Genomic DNA, 15,139 nt, shown 5'->3' with positions numbered 1-15,139 from the left:
CACAGTCCCGCAGTCCCTCCACCCACCCTGCAGACCCTGCCCCACCGGCAGAGAGCTGCCTTGTTTCCTGGTCTTCTCTGAACTGCGGGCGCTAGGCTCAGTCAATGCCCAAGATAAACACAGCGGCCTAAAGACCCGAGCCTCAGCAGCCCTTGCGGTGGAAGCAGACAGGTCTGAAGGGGAAGCAGAGTAGGGAGCCATAGCGCCACTGGAGGTGACTCACAGGGCTGGGAGGGAAGGTGGGCACACGGAGGCCTCAGCAGTGGCAATAGGGCCAAAGGGGATCCTGGGGGGGGGGGCTAGGAACAGTCCCCTCCCCAGGAGCCCCTGGGTTCCACGAGCCCACAGGCTGCCCCTCCCAGAAGCCCTAGGATCCAGTCCCACCCTAGAGGGGCTGTCATGGAGTCCTGCTGTAGGGCTGAAGCTGAGGGTCAGCGAGGGCTAGGCCCTGCACAGAAGTACACTCAGGAGCAATGAGCTCAGAGGTCACCATGAAGGAGCCACAGTGGACAGCAGGCCCTACCATGTTAAGTTGGGTCTCAGAATCAAAGGGGTCTTTGGCAGGACAGGGGACAGGATTGGGGGTCCCTGAAGCAAAGCGGCTCAGGAGGTCAGCTCCTGTGCACTGGCTCCCTGAGAGGGCCAGGTTACATGGAGGTCTCCTCCACGGCTGGCAGCACGGAAGATCGCCATCTGTGAAGACCCCCACCCTTCAGGGCCCATCCAGGCTGGGCAGAGAAGATTCTGAGTGGACCCACCCTGCCCGGAACAGCAGGGGTCATTCTGTCGTGGGTCCCCTCGGCACCTGAGCTCCCTGCCACCACTGTCAGAAGGGCCTAAGTGACACAGAGTCATCATCCACGTCTGAGCCAGAGTCTGCAGAGCGTCAGGGCTGTTCCTTCCAGGGACAGTCTGCTTCCTTGCCCAGGTCACCCAGGTATGGCTGCTTGACTCATGCGGCCTCTCATGCTCTGGGTGTTTGTGTCCCCAGATTCACACAATGGATACGAACTCCCAAGATGGTGGCATCAGGAGATGGCTCTTTCAGTGATGGAGTTGTGAGCACTGGGCCTCTCAAGAGGCTGCCGGCCCTTATCAGAGCCTCAAAGAGGCCTCGGGCAGCTCCTCATCTTCCACCCACGAGCACACAGGGTGCAGGTGCTCTCACCTCCCCAGACTCCAGAGCTGCCAGCACCGTGATCTCAGGCTTCTATAACTAAGAGGAATAAACTCCTGATGTTTAGGCCCCTGGGATGTGGTGTGGTGCTTCAGTCCCCTGTGGACCAAGGCATTTGCATCCACCTCACATCTGTGACTACTTGCTGCCCCTCCTGCCTCCCTTTTACAAGGACCTCGGGCGGTCACAGGATCAGCTGAGGAACCCAGGACCACCTCCCCTCTCAAGATGCTCCACTTCCACATATCTGCTGGGTCAGGGGCCTCCCCAGCCCAGGGATTCCGAGGTAGATGCCCTGGAGGCCGCCATCCTCAACCAGAGCCTTCCTTCTCAGCCTCATTCCCCACATGCTCACTGAAGAGCTCTGTCCACTGCCTGGGAGGACCAGTGCTCACAGGCCATGTCCTGTCTGGTGGCCACGACAGGGCTCTTCCCTGGAGTCCACCCTGCTGGCAGCTGACAGCCCCACCCCCCTGGGGCTGCCTCGGGATCTCCTGCACTTCAGAGGGAGACACAGCCACATGCCTCCTTCCTCCGACCCTGATAGCCAAGTCCCCGCCCCTTCCCTTCTTTCTCTTGACTCTTTTCCTCCCAGGGCAGGCCACAGAAACTCTGACCTCCCTGCCCATCTGCCTTGGGCTGGCCACAGAGAAATCCTCTGACCTGCTTGCCTGAGAGTGCACCAGGAAACCCCTTTGAGAGGGTCCTGCCCACGCTGGCAGGAAGGAGACACCTCACTGTGTCTGCACCACAGCCCTGCTGAGCTCCCCTGTCCACCAGCCTCACAGCAGACCTCTGCCCACTCCCACTGCTACATGCTGTCCAAAAAAGCCCCAAAGGACAGCTAAACACAGGGAGGTCCTGGAGGGCGTGCGCCTGGGGGGCCGTGGGAGCTCTGCCTCCCCCCTCCCTGGACATCCCTCCCTCTGTGTCCTTTGTAATAACCTTTATAATAAGCCGTGAGCATGAGCAAGTGTCTGCCTGAGCTCTGTGACCACTGGAGAAAGTCAATCAAACCTGGGGGACCCCGATTTATATCTGGTGGGTCAGAAGCTCAGGGAAAGCAACCTGGGGCTTGGGGTCAGCACCTAGGTGGGGGTCCTTGGGGATGGAGCTCTGAACCTGTGGGGTCTGACACTGACTGCCTCCAGGAAGGGAGGGTCGGAAGAGAAGAGCATTAGAGGACACCCAACCAGTGTCCACTACAGAGCTGACGGCCTGCTTGCTGGTGGGAAGAAACCAGCACACCTTTGGGGTCAGGTCATAGAATTGTGAGGGTCTAGTGGCAGATATGGAGTCTGGGTTTGCCCATGTGGCCTCCTGTCCAGGACTTCAGACCTGGCTGAGTGCTGAGGCAGAAAGCACTGTGCTGACGGATTCCCTGTTCTAGGTAGGCCAGTGCGTTTCTCTTGCTTGCCACTCTGACTCGTAGGGGAGCTGATTGCACCCAACCTGCTGGGTGAGGGTTAGCAGCGCCTGCCGAGCCTCGGCCTGCGCAGTGCCCTGGGGTGGCAAAGGTGAGGCCCTTCTCTCTGCACCGCCCACTTCTCGCCTTCTCATTCTGAGTCTCCAGATGCTGACTGCTCAGGCATCTCCCAGACTGCAGAGGGCAGCAGCCTTGCTAAGGTTTGCAAGGGGCCAGTATGGATAGATCAGCACCACCAAGGGACGTCCTCGGCTAACACCTAGGCTGGGGTAGAAACCAGGAGAGGTGGAGCCGAGGAACAACACCACCAGGAACTGGCTTCCCATCAGACAGGCCCAGGGCACACAATAGCATCTCACCCTGACCATGGGGTCAGCTGGTGCCCAGCGACCCTCAAGAGCCCACCTGGCAGAGTGAGACCCAGAGTAACTGGAACACATTCCCTGGGGCCTGGGCTCATGGGGTTCTGCGGAAGTCAACAGAAGAGCACAGCTGGCACCGGCCTGCACAGCATAGCCATGGCCACACTCTGTGCCTTTACCTGCCGCTCCCCTATAGGTGTGCCTCCCTTGCCTTGCAGGGGCTAGTGGGCATCCCAACTCACTCCAGTGCCCCTCCCTCCACTGTCTTGCCTGGAAGCTGGTCCTCGGGGACCCACACCTACTACATCCTGCCATCTTTCTCTCCTGCTGCCATGTGTGGTTTTGGAGAGGGAGAGCTTGCAGGTTCCATCTTGGGATGAGGTACTAACGTGCTTCCAGTGAGTATTTGTTGAATAAGTTAGTATTTTCCTTGGGCAACATGTCAGGGAAGTTTCTGGAATGAACCAAGGATCAGCAGCAAGGACCAGAATTCCCCTTTAGCTTTGTGCCTGACGTGCAACATGTATTGGAACGATTGTGTGACTGACTGCTCTTACACTTTGGGGGTACACTGCAAAAGGCCTCGCTTGATTTGGGGAAAAGGTCCATTCATACATTGTTGGTGGGACTTTTTCCAGTAAGCACTCTGGAAAGCAGTGTTGAGGTTCTCAAAAGACGAGGAATGGAACCACCACTCTACACCACTCCACAGTATAAACCCAAAAGATGTAAATATCCAAATACTATAGGGACACAGCCACATCAGGGTTTACAGCAGCAAAATTCACAACAGCCAAGCTGTGGAAACAACGAGGTGCCTTCAGTAGATGAATGCACAAAGAAAATGTGGTAGGTCCACACGACAGGCTATTAGCTATAAAGAGAGTGACTTACGGATTTGACAGTAAATGGATGGGCCTGAGAGTTTCTCTGATATGCAGAAACTAGTCCAAAAGAAGAGGGGAGTTAAAAAAAAACACAAAGAAAGAGAGAAGGATAGGGGAAAGATCAGAAGAATAGATGGAGGGGATCAAAGAGGAAGAGAAAGGGATGGGAAAAGGCAGGGACCCTGGAATGGATCTGATAGAACTTCTGTATGTGCAGCCTGGACGTGGCACAGTGGGTCCCAGCATCAGATGTGTCCACAGGACACTAATTAGAAAAATAAATGGTAAAGGGATTGAAGGGAGAGTGGGGAGAAGGGAGGGAGTGGGGACAGGTGGGTGGGCCCTGAATCAGAGCCAGTTGAGTTTCACACCTTTGTGATAATGTCAAGGTGTACCCCAGGGTTGCATGTAACTAAAAGGAATTGAAAGAAAGAAAATAAAAGAAGAAGCGGGCCTCACCCCTGGAGACGCCAGGAGGCAGTCAGGCCTGGGATGCTGTAGGCCCAATTCAACCTCAGGCCACCACCTGCAGCTTGCTCAGGAAGAGCCAGGTCTGTGCTCTTTACCATTTTGCATTGAGAGAAGAAATGGATTTTAAGCAAAATCAATCTAGAAAAAGTCTAGAACCAGAAAAGGAGTTGAGAGGAGACTCGGTGGTAGAAAGGACCGTCTGCCCCCGGCGGAGCACCGGCTCCTGGAGTCGGACCCCACAGGCAGTGTCTCTCTCTCTGCAGCTCCAGGCTCAAGGAAGAATGCCCCCCGCACAAAGTAGAAAACAGACCTAAAGACTGGCCAAGTGGAGGACACCGCAGGACTTTGAAAGTGTTTCCTAGTTCTTCCACAACCAAAGGAAAACAGAAACGTTGTGACCACTACCCAGGGCGAGCGGTAGAGGCTGGAGTGAGCTGGGAAGAGCTGGGAAGAGTCTGCATGGGTTGGCCATGCGGAGCTGTCGCCTGCCACACAGAGGCTTCCAGCAACCAAGTGGACATCTCACCCACACTGAATGCCCATTGCAGGTCACAGGCAGCTCTTCCCACCCCAGGAACATCCTGGCCTGAAGGCAAAAGAAAAGCAGATCTATTTATTTCAAAAGGGGTTTAAGACAGCTTCTAAGAGTCTATAAAATTTAAGAATGCATTAATTAAAAGAAAAAAACCCCTCTTGGTGGCAGAGCAAAGATCCCTCACAGCTGAGGGAAAGAGAGGAAAACCTGTATCCCTGGTGAGAAGTAGAGACTGTCCTGGGAGTGCTCTGAGAGAGGCACCCACAGCAGGGACAGGGAGGGACAGGCAGCGTGGGGAGGAAGAGAAGGTCAGGAGGCTTGACATGGCCCAGGAGGGAGTCATGAATTTGAAGAGAGGTCAACAGAAATTACCCAAACTGCAACACAAAGAGATAAAAAGAAGAGTGTCCAAGAACTATGGAATGTTATCAAGCAATCTAACATACGTGTCATTGAAATCCCAAGAGGATGAGAGAAATGATAGAGGGATAGGGGGTGTGGCCTTGTGAGAGCACTTGCCTAGCCTGTATGAGGCACTGGGTTTAGTTCTCAGCACTGCATATGAATAAATGAATAAAATAAAGTCCATCAACAATTAAAAATATTTTTTAAATGATAGAACAATTATCTGAAGATAGAGGAGACAACAATTTTGCAAAAATAATGAAAGACATCAAACCACAAGTCCAAGAAGTGGGGCGGGCTTCAGCAGGAGATGAACGCACGAGCATCTCGTCATTGCTGCTGCTTGCTCCTAACAAGAGTCCCCATTTATACCTGGTCCACTGCAGTAGCCTCAGATGAGTCTTCCTGTCCCCACCCGTGTCCCCACCCTCCCTTTCTGAACAAAGGCCCCAGGGACCTTCTAAGAACCACACCTGGCTCCCAGCCGAAAGCCCTCTGGGGGTTCCCCTGGCACCCTGTAGGACCCAGGGTCCACTCTGCCCTGCATTCCCTGCTCCACCTGGCTCTGCTCCTGCCAGCCATTCACACGCTTGCCCACTTCTGCCCCTCAAACCTGACATGCCTCTTCCTGCTTCTGGTTCTGGGCTCCTGCTTCCCTTTCCAGCATGCAGGGCTGGTCCCTTCTCCTCTGTCTTCAAGTCCTATCTGGAAATTTGACTTCTGCACAGACGATTTCCAACCTTCTTCACTGCTGAAGTATCTTTGTCACATTATCCTTACTTCTGTCTCAGTACTTGCCACCATCAGAAGGCACCTCGCCTGTTTACCCATTAGTTGTTTTTTTCTTTCTCCTGTGACCAGATGTTTGCCCTTGTGGGAGACGATTCCTTCTACAACCAGGCACTTACCTTGTCCCTGCAAGGACACAGGTGCTCCTGGATTCTCTGTGGACCCAATAAGTACTTAGGTGGGTTAAAAAGTAAGTACTCAGAATAAGGCCATGATGGCAAGACCCATGGTCAGCTTGGACTATCACAGCAAGTGCCAGAGGTGGTGTCTGGTTCCCAGGAAGCACAGCTCAGCTGATGGGCAAACCCACTGGGTGGAGCAGCCAACCTGCAGAGGGGCCTGCGGAGCCACAGGCCTCGGCTCTTCATTTTAGTGGCCCACCTCCCATCATTCCCCGTCATTGCTTTCCTGGTTTTGTAGCTACCACCTAAAATCAAACTATAAGCCAGGATGGGCAGACTGGGCAAGCACAGGGTTTGCCTGCGCTTCCTGACCTGGCTGTTCTCAAGTCACCTGCTGTCTGCACAGGTGCTCCAGGCAGGTGCTTCCTCCAGGTCCAGTCCCTTCTGCAGTGGCCGTCTGTCAGGCAGACCCCCAGCACTCCTGGCCTCCTGCCCCCATGGCCCCTGGCCCTGCCCTGTCCCTCCTGTCCTCTGAACCTCTTCCCTGTGCTGCATGTGAAATGGGAAGACTATTTGCTCTCTTTGCCCCCTCCGGCCCCAACCCCTGTCCTGTTGGCTCTACGCAGGTTGTTTTGCCCACCTGCTTCTGATTTCCTTTCTTGCTGCCCATTCCAGTTGAAGGAGAGATTGTGCCATGTTTGTCCCCACCATTCAGAGAGGACAGACATGGGCACACCCTGTCCCATTCAGCTAACCCTGTTTCTTCCACATGTAATGACTCCTCTGCAGGCGCCACACGGATCTACTGTTTAGCCCAACATACACTTGGCCTTCTGCGGTGTCTTGCTGTTCAACACACACCCTGGGGAAAGTGGAGGCCATTTTCAATATCATCCCAGGGCTTGCTGTGCAAGTCCAGAGAGCCCTTCACCTCAGGTTTCCTTATCTGCAAAATGACAGGACCACTGTTCATAAACTCCACCAGCCAATAGCTGACTGTACAAAACAGAAAGTCCCCCACAGAGCCTCTCCCTGTCTGCCTGGATGCTCTGGCCCAGAGGCCCCAGACTGTGACCCCTTAACCTCCACCATCATGCCTGCAGTCCCCTCAAAAGTGGATAAGGCACACCCCACTGCTTTCTAGAGCAACAGACACAACTAACAGGAAATCCAAGGACAAACATCAGACAGCTTTCTTTTCCATCCCAGAGAGCAGCAAAGAACATGTGTGCAGAGTTCCTTCCCCTGGCCCCTGCCCTCTGCCTTGGGGCTCCCTCAGCTTTGCAGCTGCTTCCCACCCTCTGAGATCGGGAGGTCGGGTGCCTTCTTGACTCTCGGGTTCAACACTCTGGATTGCCCTGGAGTCCACTCCAAGGAGCGTGGCCACTTCTCAGATGAGCTGCAGTCATGGGCTCATGCCCTGTAGCCCAGCACACAGTCCCTGCAGGCATCTCAAGTGCAGACCCTGGGGCAGCAGGACTGCTCTGGGTTCACAGCCCCGCATTCCCATGGAGGCAGGTGCTGAGACTGGCTCTCTCAAGAGCGGGTGAGTCTGGAGCTGCTGTGCTTGCATCTGCAATGCCCCAAGGCTTGTCCATGTGTTGAAGGCCTGTCCCAGCTGGTGGTGCTCCCGCAGGTGGTGCAAGCTGAGGAGGCGGGGCCTAGCTGGAGGAGGTAGGTCACTGGAGACAGGTCCTCTAGACAGCATTGACCCCAGCCACTTTCTCTCTGTCTCCTGTCTGCTACAAGGTGAGCAGCCCACTCCACCAATTACTCCTCACCATGATGTTCTGCTTCACCAAAGGCCCAAAGAGATGGGGCCAAATGACCACAGACTGAAACCTCTGAAACCATGAAACAAAAATATTCTTTCCTCCTTCAAGATGATTCTCTCAGTTACTTTGTCACAGCAATGGAAAATGGGCAAATGTTTTTCTATAAAGAGACAGATAGTATTTTCGCCTTTACAGAACACCCATCTCTGATGCACCTACTCAACTCCCTCTAAAGCAACTACCGATAAAAGTAGCCATAGGCAATAGAAAGCAAAAAAGCATGGCTGTGTTCCAATAAACCCTTATTTGTAAACACAGGTGGTGGGCCTGTGTGCTGGTGCTTTCCTTAGAGTGCCTCAGAGAGCATGAGGTCCCTCCCATCTAGAACACTCTGCATGGTTGGCACTTGCAGGCAGGCCACTCATCAGGAATGTCCACCTGTAGGGAGTCTTTCCACTGCAGGTAAAGATGTGGAGAGCCACGGTACATACTATTAGCATACTCATAACTGGTGACAAGAGGGACCTCCTGTCATACACTTTGAGGCTGACTTCAGTTCCGAACTCCTCGAACTCTCAAATAGTCTTCAAAGACAAGAGGAAGGCCTTTAAGCTGTGGGTTCTGGCCTCTCCCATATAGTTTCCCAGCTGTGTGGGGCGGTAAGGAAGAGGTGGCTCTGAGGGCATGACTTGAGCTCTCTTTCCAGTGGTGGTTCCTGCAGTGCTGACCTTGGCACCCAGGACCACCATGGGCACATCTCCAGGACTGGCAGCCCTGCCGTGGGCTCTGAGCCAGCCAGGCACATAGAGCCTTCTTTTCCCAGAACTTCAGAGTCAGTGAAAGGCTTAGCTCCCCACCACCCCAGGCTCTGCCTCAGAGTGCACAGACCCCAGGCCAGCAGAGGCAGGCAGGCTGGAGCCCCAGACTTCCTGGAGGTCACTGGCCAACGTCTTTTCTCTCTCTAACTGTTTCTTATGGCCACCCAACCCCACTCCAAAAGACCACAGGTGGACCTTGGAGACCCTGAAATCCAAGATACAGGGCAGCAGAGCTGTACGTGTTAAATCAACTCTTGAAGAGAAGAAGGCCCCTGACTAGTTAGGAATATGGACGTCTAGATACTTGTGATCCCCTCTATTTCTAACAAAAATGAAGTGAAAGTTGCAGAAAACAATTATTAGAAGTAAGACAGCCCACACCAGTGCTTTACCCTACTGGTCCCCGACCTTGTGAATTTTTTACTATTGACATAATTTTGCTGTTGGGAGAAACAACAGGACAGGCAGTAATCTGGAGATATTACTCAGACCTAAAAGATGGATACCCTTTGATATAGCAATCGCACACTTGCTAATCTAACCCAAGGAAACAGGAGTGTCAGGTATGGGTTTTAGCAGAGAAACGTCCAGCACAGCTGAAGACTGAAACCTCTGCACAGCACTAACATATTGATTAACTAAAAAATAACCCTTCAATAGAATGGCACACAGCCATGGAAAACCATGCATTTGTACCATTAGTAAAGAAGTTTATATTGCAGTTTGAAGAAAAAAGAGTGTCGAAGCAATTCCAGAAGGAAAAAAATCTACCACATTAGATGTGTTCCCTCTGAAATTAGAATTTGCAGATGACAGTTAAGGCCACATTTCTCCCTCTGTAATTGCAGTTTTCAGGAGAGGGCCCTACTGGTAACACGGGGCTGTAATTGTTGGAGTGAGTCCCCCACGGCCGGGTGCAGCTGGCCACAGCTCAGCCTTGTCATGCATGTGTGGTCTTTCTGATGTCTTTCCTGGAGGCTTGAAACCCCTCAATACTTCTTTTACCGAACATGCTGATGGTGCTGGGAAGCCATGGCCCCTGGCACAGCCTCCAGGCCAGAGGGAAGTCCCGACTCTCCTGAGGTCTTCAGGCTGAGCCAACCCTCACTCCGGAGCAGCATTCCTGGGGCACCAGTGAGATGCTCAATGCGCTTCTATGGAGAGGCCTAGCCCGTGTCCCACATCCTCAGCTGGGAACAGTGTCCTTACCTTAACTCAGGGCCAACCACCTGCACCCATCAGCCAGAGTCCCCTGAAGCAGGACTTTCAGATGTGATCGAGGCCTGTGACAGGCTAGGCCACAGTGACCTTCCCCCTGGCTTCAGGAGAAGCAGAACTCTACCATCAGTAGCAAAAAAGGCAATGCTGTCTGGAAAGTAGTGGTCTTCTCACCACTGGGGTCTTCTTCAGGTCAGAAGCTCCTAGAAACGGTTAATCCTCTTCCAGGGGAATCAACATAGAATTTGTTTAGCCAAGATCTAAAGATTTCTGTGTTTAAAAGGTGATTATCAACCTTGCTTTGGAACAGAACTGGATATCTCCTCCCTTAGGAATCGCTAGTCGGAGAGGAAATTGGGCGAAGGGAGCCTGCGGGGGAGGCCCTCCGGGCCCAGGAGCCTGGGGTGAGTCCTGCTGGCAGCTAGGAGGTCCAGTGTGGAGCTGGGGTTTCAGACAGAAAACAAGAACCCGAAGATGTTAAGGTTCACAAGAACTTGGATGGCCCAGTGGGAGTGTGCAGGCAATCGTTCAGTAGCCACCCTCACTGCTGGGGTGGCCCTGGTGCCTACTCCAAAGCTAAGCCATGAGTTCCCCCATGTGTCTTTTCATGTCCAGTCCCTAGACACCACAACACATGCTCAACAACCTCCTTTTCTGTAGGAAAACAACGGCGGCAGCGCCTGCCTGCAGTCATAAACACAAGCTCCCCAGAACTACCTCGCAGTGTCCGGCTCCATTCAGGAGGACGTGGCTGTCCCTGAAGCAGCAGCACTAGATACAAAATTCAGATGCAAGAATCTGCACAGTCACAGTGACCCTGCCCACTCCTGAGCTGACACCTGGCTGCTGCTTCTTCTCATGCTGGCGCACTGTTGGTTGGGGAGAGATTTTATACACTGACACCAAACTGGGGGTGACCACTGAGTCTCCCTGCATGGCTTTGGTTCTTGGCACCACAGCTCATTATCCACCTCTTCCATGCAAGATGCTGAATCTCTCACAACTGCAAAATCTCATATCGACTTTCCTTCATTCCAGTCCTCACTATTCTGAACACTTCAGTGGCAATACCCAAAATTGGTTTTGGCTCTCTAGGCTGTGAAAACATAACAGCTTGTGAAACCAGAATGTGAGATTTAGAACTCATGCTTCTTGTCTTGGTAATTGATCACAGCCTTTTTACAATGATTTCTTGATTTGTAAAATGATGTCAATTCACTTAAAAGATGAAATAAGTAAGGCATCTACAATTCCTGCAAAGTATATGTAACAAAGAGCCATATGGGAAAAAATGAACTTAAGCCAGGTGTCCCCAATCAGCTCGAGGATAGGTGGGGGCTCACCACAAGAAACCCCAAAGTTACCCGCTCACATTTTCTCCAGATAACCAAGTCAGTGAGGTCAAAACAGCACTCAGGCTGCTGCCCTGCAGCTTTCTGCAAGTCCTCTGATTTGAAGTGTCAGGACTGCAAAAGCAATCCCACTTAATGGGTCGGGTAGTATGCTGGAGGCTAGACCTACAGAATTGTGCTTAATCCACCCACAAGGATCCACTTAGATATAACTTTCAAAATGTTTTAGATTAAAATCACCTAAACTCATTCAACTAGTAAATTGCAGGCTCTAGAGAGATGCAGGGCTGTGCAACCTCAGAGCAGGGTTTCTCACCAGCAGTACTGTTGGCATTTGAGGCTGGGTAAGTGTCTGGGAACTTTGCACTCTGGCTCTCAGCAGCCTCCTGGGCCATGCTTCCTTGTTGCTAATGAACTCCTGAAGGTTCCCAAAACTGTTGGGTGGGGTGGGACATCTGCACATGGGCCCCCCAGAGAACCACTGCTCTAGGACCATGGACTTGGCCCATTCCCTCCTTCAGATCCACATGCAAATCTTCCTCTCCAAGGGGGATTCCTCAAGTGTTCCCTATTTGTTTCTTCTATTTTTTTTATTTTAAAATGTTAAATTACAATAACAACACATGTTCATCATAGTAGATGAAACTATATATAGTAACTGGGTATATTTCATATACATACAAACAAATCTGTACAGAAACAGTTGTCTCTTCCTCTCTTCTGTGTGGCCCTTTCTGCCTGTTCCTAGTTGGGTGATAAGGTAGCCTTGGAAAATTGCTCTATTTTCCAATCAAAACACATACAGTATTTCCCGTTGGATGGTATGGAGACCTCTTACCTCCTCTAGAATGAGAGCTTACTGGAAAGAGTTCATGAATGAGGGTATCAGGAGCCCAGGGGCACTGGGGAACCTTGGACAATAGGCTCTAACCTGCCCAGCCCAATACCTCCGAAGGTATTGAACCCAGGTTCCCACTGGGCCTTTGGGTGGGAGATTAAGTATTGGTTAGAGCTGACTCCAGCCTTGCCTTTGGGGCCTGGTGAAGGGTCTAAGCAAATATTGATAGTTTCTTCTCTTTCTTGAAGTATAAGATAGGAAGACAAGCCAGATGCAGTAGTGCATGCCTGCAATCCCAGAGGCTTGGAGGGCTGAGGCAGGAGGATCACAAGTTCAAGCCCAGCCTAAGAAACTTAGCAAGACACTGTCTCAAAATAAAAAATTTAAAAAGGGTTGGGGATGTAGCTCAGTGGTAAAATGCCCCTGGGTTCCATCTCCAGTGCCAAAACAAAACAAACAAAATCTGTCAGCGTAAGTTTCTGGGGTTGACACTCTGCTTCCTGCTGCCAGCAAGTCCCAGGGGAAGGAGGCTGTGGAGAGGTGTGCCTGGTCCCCTTATTAAGAGATCACCTATGACTCCACCCCTATCCCACTGGCCCAGTGATACAGTCCCAGGCAAGAGAGAGTCTCTGGGGAAAACACTCCCTTCTTGAAAGGGCACAACCCCAGATGTGCCAAGGAGGCATCTGCCCTCTAGGCTGAAAGGCATTTTGAGGACAGAAGGTGCTGAAGAACAGCTGAGGGTAGGAAAATTCCTGCTCTGGAAGACAGGGTGTCCTGCTGAACAGGCAACAGTGCATCCCTTCAGGCAGGGCTGGGGTGCAAACTCCCACCTTAGAGCAGATTTTGAGCAGGAAGTCCCCAGACAGTTTTCTTCAGCCAGGTGGTAATGTGCACTTTTAAAATGCATTTATTTTCAAATGGAGGGAAGACCCTATTTGGCTTAATTGGGAAGGGCCTCCAGGGTACCCTACTAGCCTTTGGGAGTGAGAGCCCTGCTTCTGCAATTGGGGTGGCTTGTATACAATCACAGTTTCCAGTGGGAGGGGACTTAATGAGTTATTTTCTCATATCTTTCCCAACTGCAATGACCAGCTCAGGGTACCTGATTCATAAACACCGGTTAATCGTAAACTGCTGGAATGAATGAATGAACGAGGATGTTCCTGCGTGGCCCTAAGGCTAACCCTCTTTCAACTTTGCATAAGAGGCCAAGGGTCCCTCCCGCGCTGCGCCTGGGCGGCGCTGCCAGCGCTCACCTTGTGCTGTTTCCACGTGGCCCCCAGAGGCTTCACCTCGTGCTTGCCGTGCCGGCCCTCTTCCAGACACAGGTAGCACACCGGGCTCCGGCAGCTCACGCAGTACATGCTGTAGTTCTCCATGTCATGCTCCGGACACGTGGGAAACTTCCGGGCCGCGCTGGCCCCAGTGCCCCCTGGGCTTTTGCAGCCACTGCCAGTGCTGGGGGTCGCAGCGGCGCTGGGCGGAGCCGCTGCCGCTTCAGGTGGCGCGGGCGGCGGCGGCGGCTGCACCAGGCGATGCTTGGCGAAGGGGCCCCGGGAAGGGTGGCACTTGAGCTGGCAGGCGGCGCAGTAGAGCACGTCGCACTGCTCGCACAGCGCGGCTGCCGGCTCCGGCGGGGTGCGGTCACACAGCTGGCAAACGGCCACCGCCACGGCTGCAGACGCCCCCGGCGCGGTCCCGCGGCCCTGCTGGTACCGCTGCACGATGGCTTCCAGCAGTCGGTTGCGCTGGAAGCCGCGTAGGCCGCGGTGGTCCAGGGAGGCGCTGCGGTGGCACTGCGGGCACGTGATGGAACTGGAGGAGGACGACAACGAGGAGCAGGCGGCGCCTCGGGCAGCCGCGGCAGAGGAGCCGGGGGGCGCCGGCACCATGGGTAGTACGCGGACCCCGTTGGGGGACTTGAGGCTCGGGGTGTAGGAGCCATAGCCGCTGTCCGTCTCGCTGTACAAGCTCAGCTTGTCTGCGTGGTCCCCGCCACCTGCCGCTCCACCGCCCAGACCGCCCGCAGCGTTTGCGCTCGCTCCGCCGCCGCAGGCCGCGCCGGCTGCAGTGTCTTGATCCGGAGGGGGCGCGGCGGCGGCGCCACCCCGGGAAAGCAGGAGCGGTGGGGACAGGTGCTGCTCGCCGTCCGGGGTCTGCACAGCAATGGTGCGAGCGCACGGGAGGCAGACATTATGGGAACAGGGCAGGATGATGGGCTCGCGAAACAGGGAACCGCACACCGGGCACTTCAGCTCCTCCTCCATCGCCGCGCCCGCAGTCTGAGCTGCTCGCGGCCGGGGAAGAATGGCCGAAGCTTCAGAAACGGGCGGCGGGGGCCGAGTGTGGTCAGCGCCGGTGAGACGGAAGGCCTGGGCATCACACGGGTTTGCCTCCTTGACAAACTGGGGCACGCCCCTCTCTGTCCTGCGGCCACCGCCCTAAGACTCCTGGGGGCTATGGAAGGGAGGGGTCCTCACCTCCTGCCCACAAGGCTCCTGCACCAGCTCCTTCAGCTTGTGGCCAGAGTCCAGAGGCTGTTGGCTGCTATCGCGGTGGCCTGCGAGGTGCTCCAGGAGATGAATCAGCAGCGCCTCCGCCGGCTGCCGCGAGCCTCTTCTGCACACCGGACCAGCGGTCGGCTGAGGTTGGCCAGCTCTGTTTCAGCTCCTGGCTCCGCGGGGCGGCTGTCCCGAGTCCTCCTTCTGCCCCGGCCCCGCCCCTACCGGGCGCGAGCGCAGGCCGCTCCGCCCGGGCTGGTTCAGCACTATGAGGCGGCGGACAGCGCTGCCAGCGGACAGTGACCGTGGGGTCCCAGCTCCCGCGTGCGCAACGCGAGCTCGCCCGCAGGGTCCGCTGTGCCGGGCCACCTCGGCAGCCCCTCAGCTGCAGACGGGCCAGCTGCGCCTAGGGCTGCCTCCCCGAGGCCGGCGTTGACCCACGTCCCTGGCTCGAAGCGCT

At 54.3% G+C, this 15,139-nt stretch overlaps 1 protein-coding gene across 7 annotated transcripts in view; it reads right to left on the bottom strand.

Moving 5' to 3' along the window:
- Trim67 (tripartite motif containing 67) overlaps positions 1-14,697 on the bottom strand; it is a 33,728-nt gene extending 19,031 nt beyond the window's left edge. For 4 of the 7 annotated variants that reach the window (XM_071619816.1, XM_071619818.1, XM_071619819.1 and 1 more), the window contains exons 1-3: positions 14,312-14,697; positions 13,661-14,215; positions 13,435-13,594 (exon numbers count right to left, since the gene is read on the bottom strand). In XM_071619816.1, the coding sequence (XP_071475917.1) occupies positions 13,435-13,594; positions 13,661-14,215; positions 14,312-14,445 (849 nt within the window). In that variant the 5' untranslated portion in view covers positions 14,446-14,697. Of the gene's footprint in view, positions 1-13,434 lie in introns of all 7 variants that reach the window. The other 3 variants (XM_071619815.1, XM_071619813.1, XM_071619817.1) reach the window with 2 other exon arrangements.
- Positions 14,698-15,139: the final 442 nt, after the last annotated feature.

Source organism: Marmota flaviventris, chromosome 12 (genome assembly GCF_047511675.1).
Source record: "Marmota flaviventris isolate mMarFla1 chromosome 12, mMarFla1.hap1, whole genome shotgun sequence".
NCBI classification, from domain to species: domain Eukaryota; kingdom Metazoa; phylum Chordata; class Mammalia; order Rodentia; family Sciuridae; genus Marmota; species Marmota flaviventris.
The sequence above is the reverse complement of the archived record's forward strand: the minus strand, read 5'-3'. Positions and strand labels throughout refer to the sequence as shown.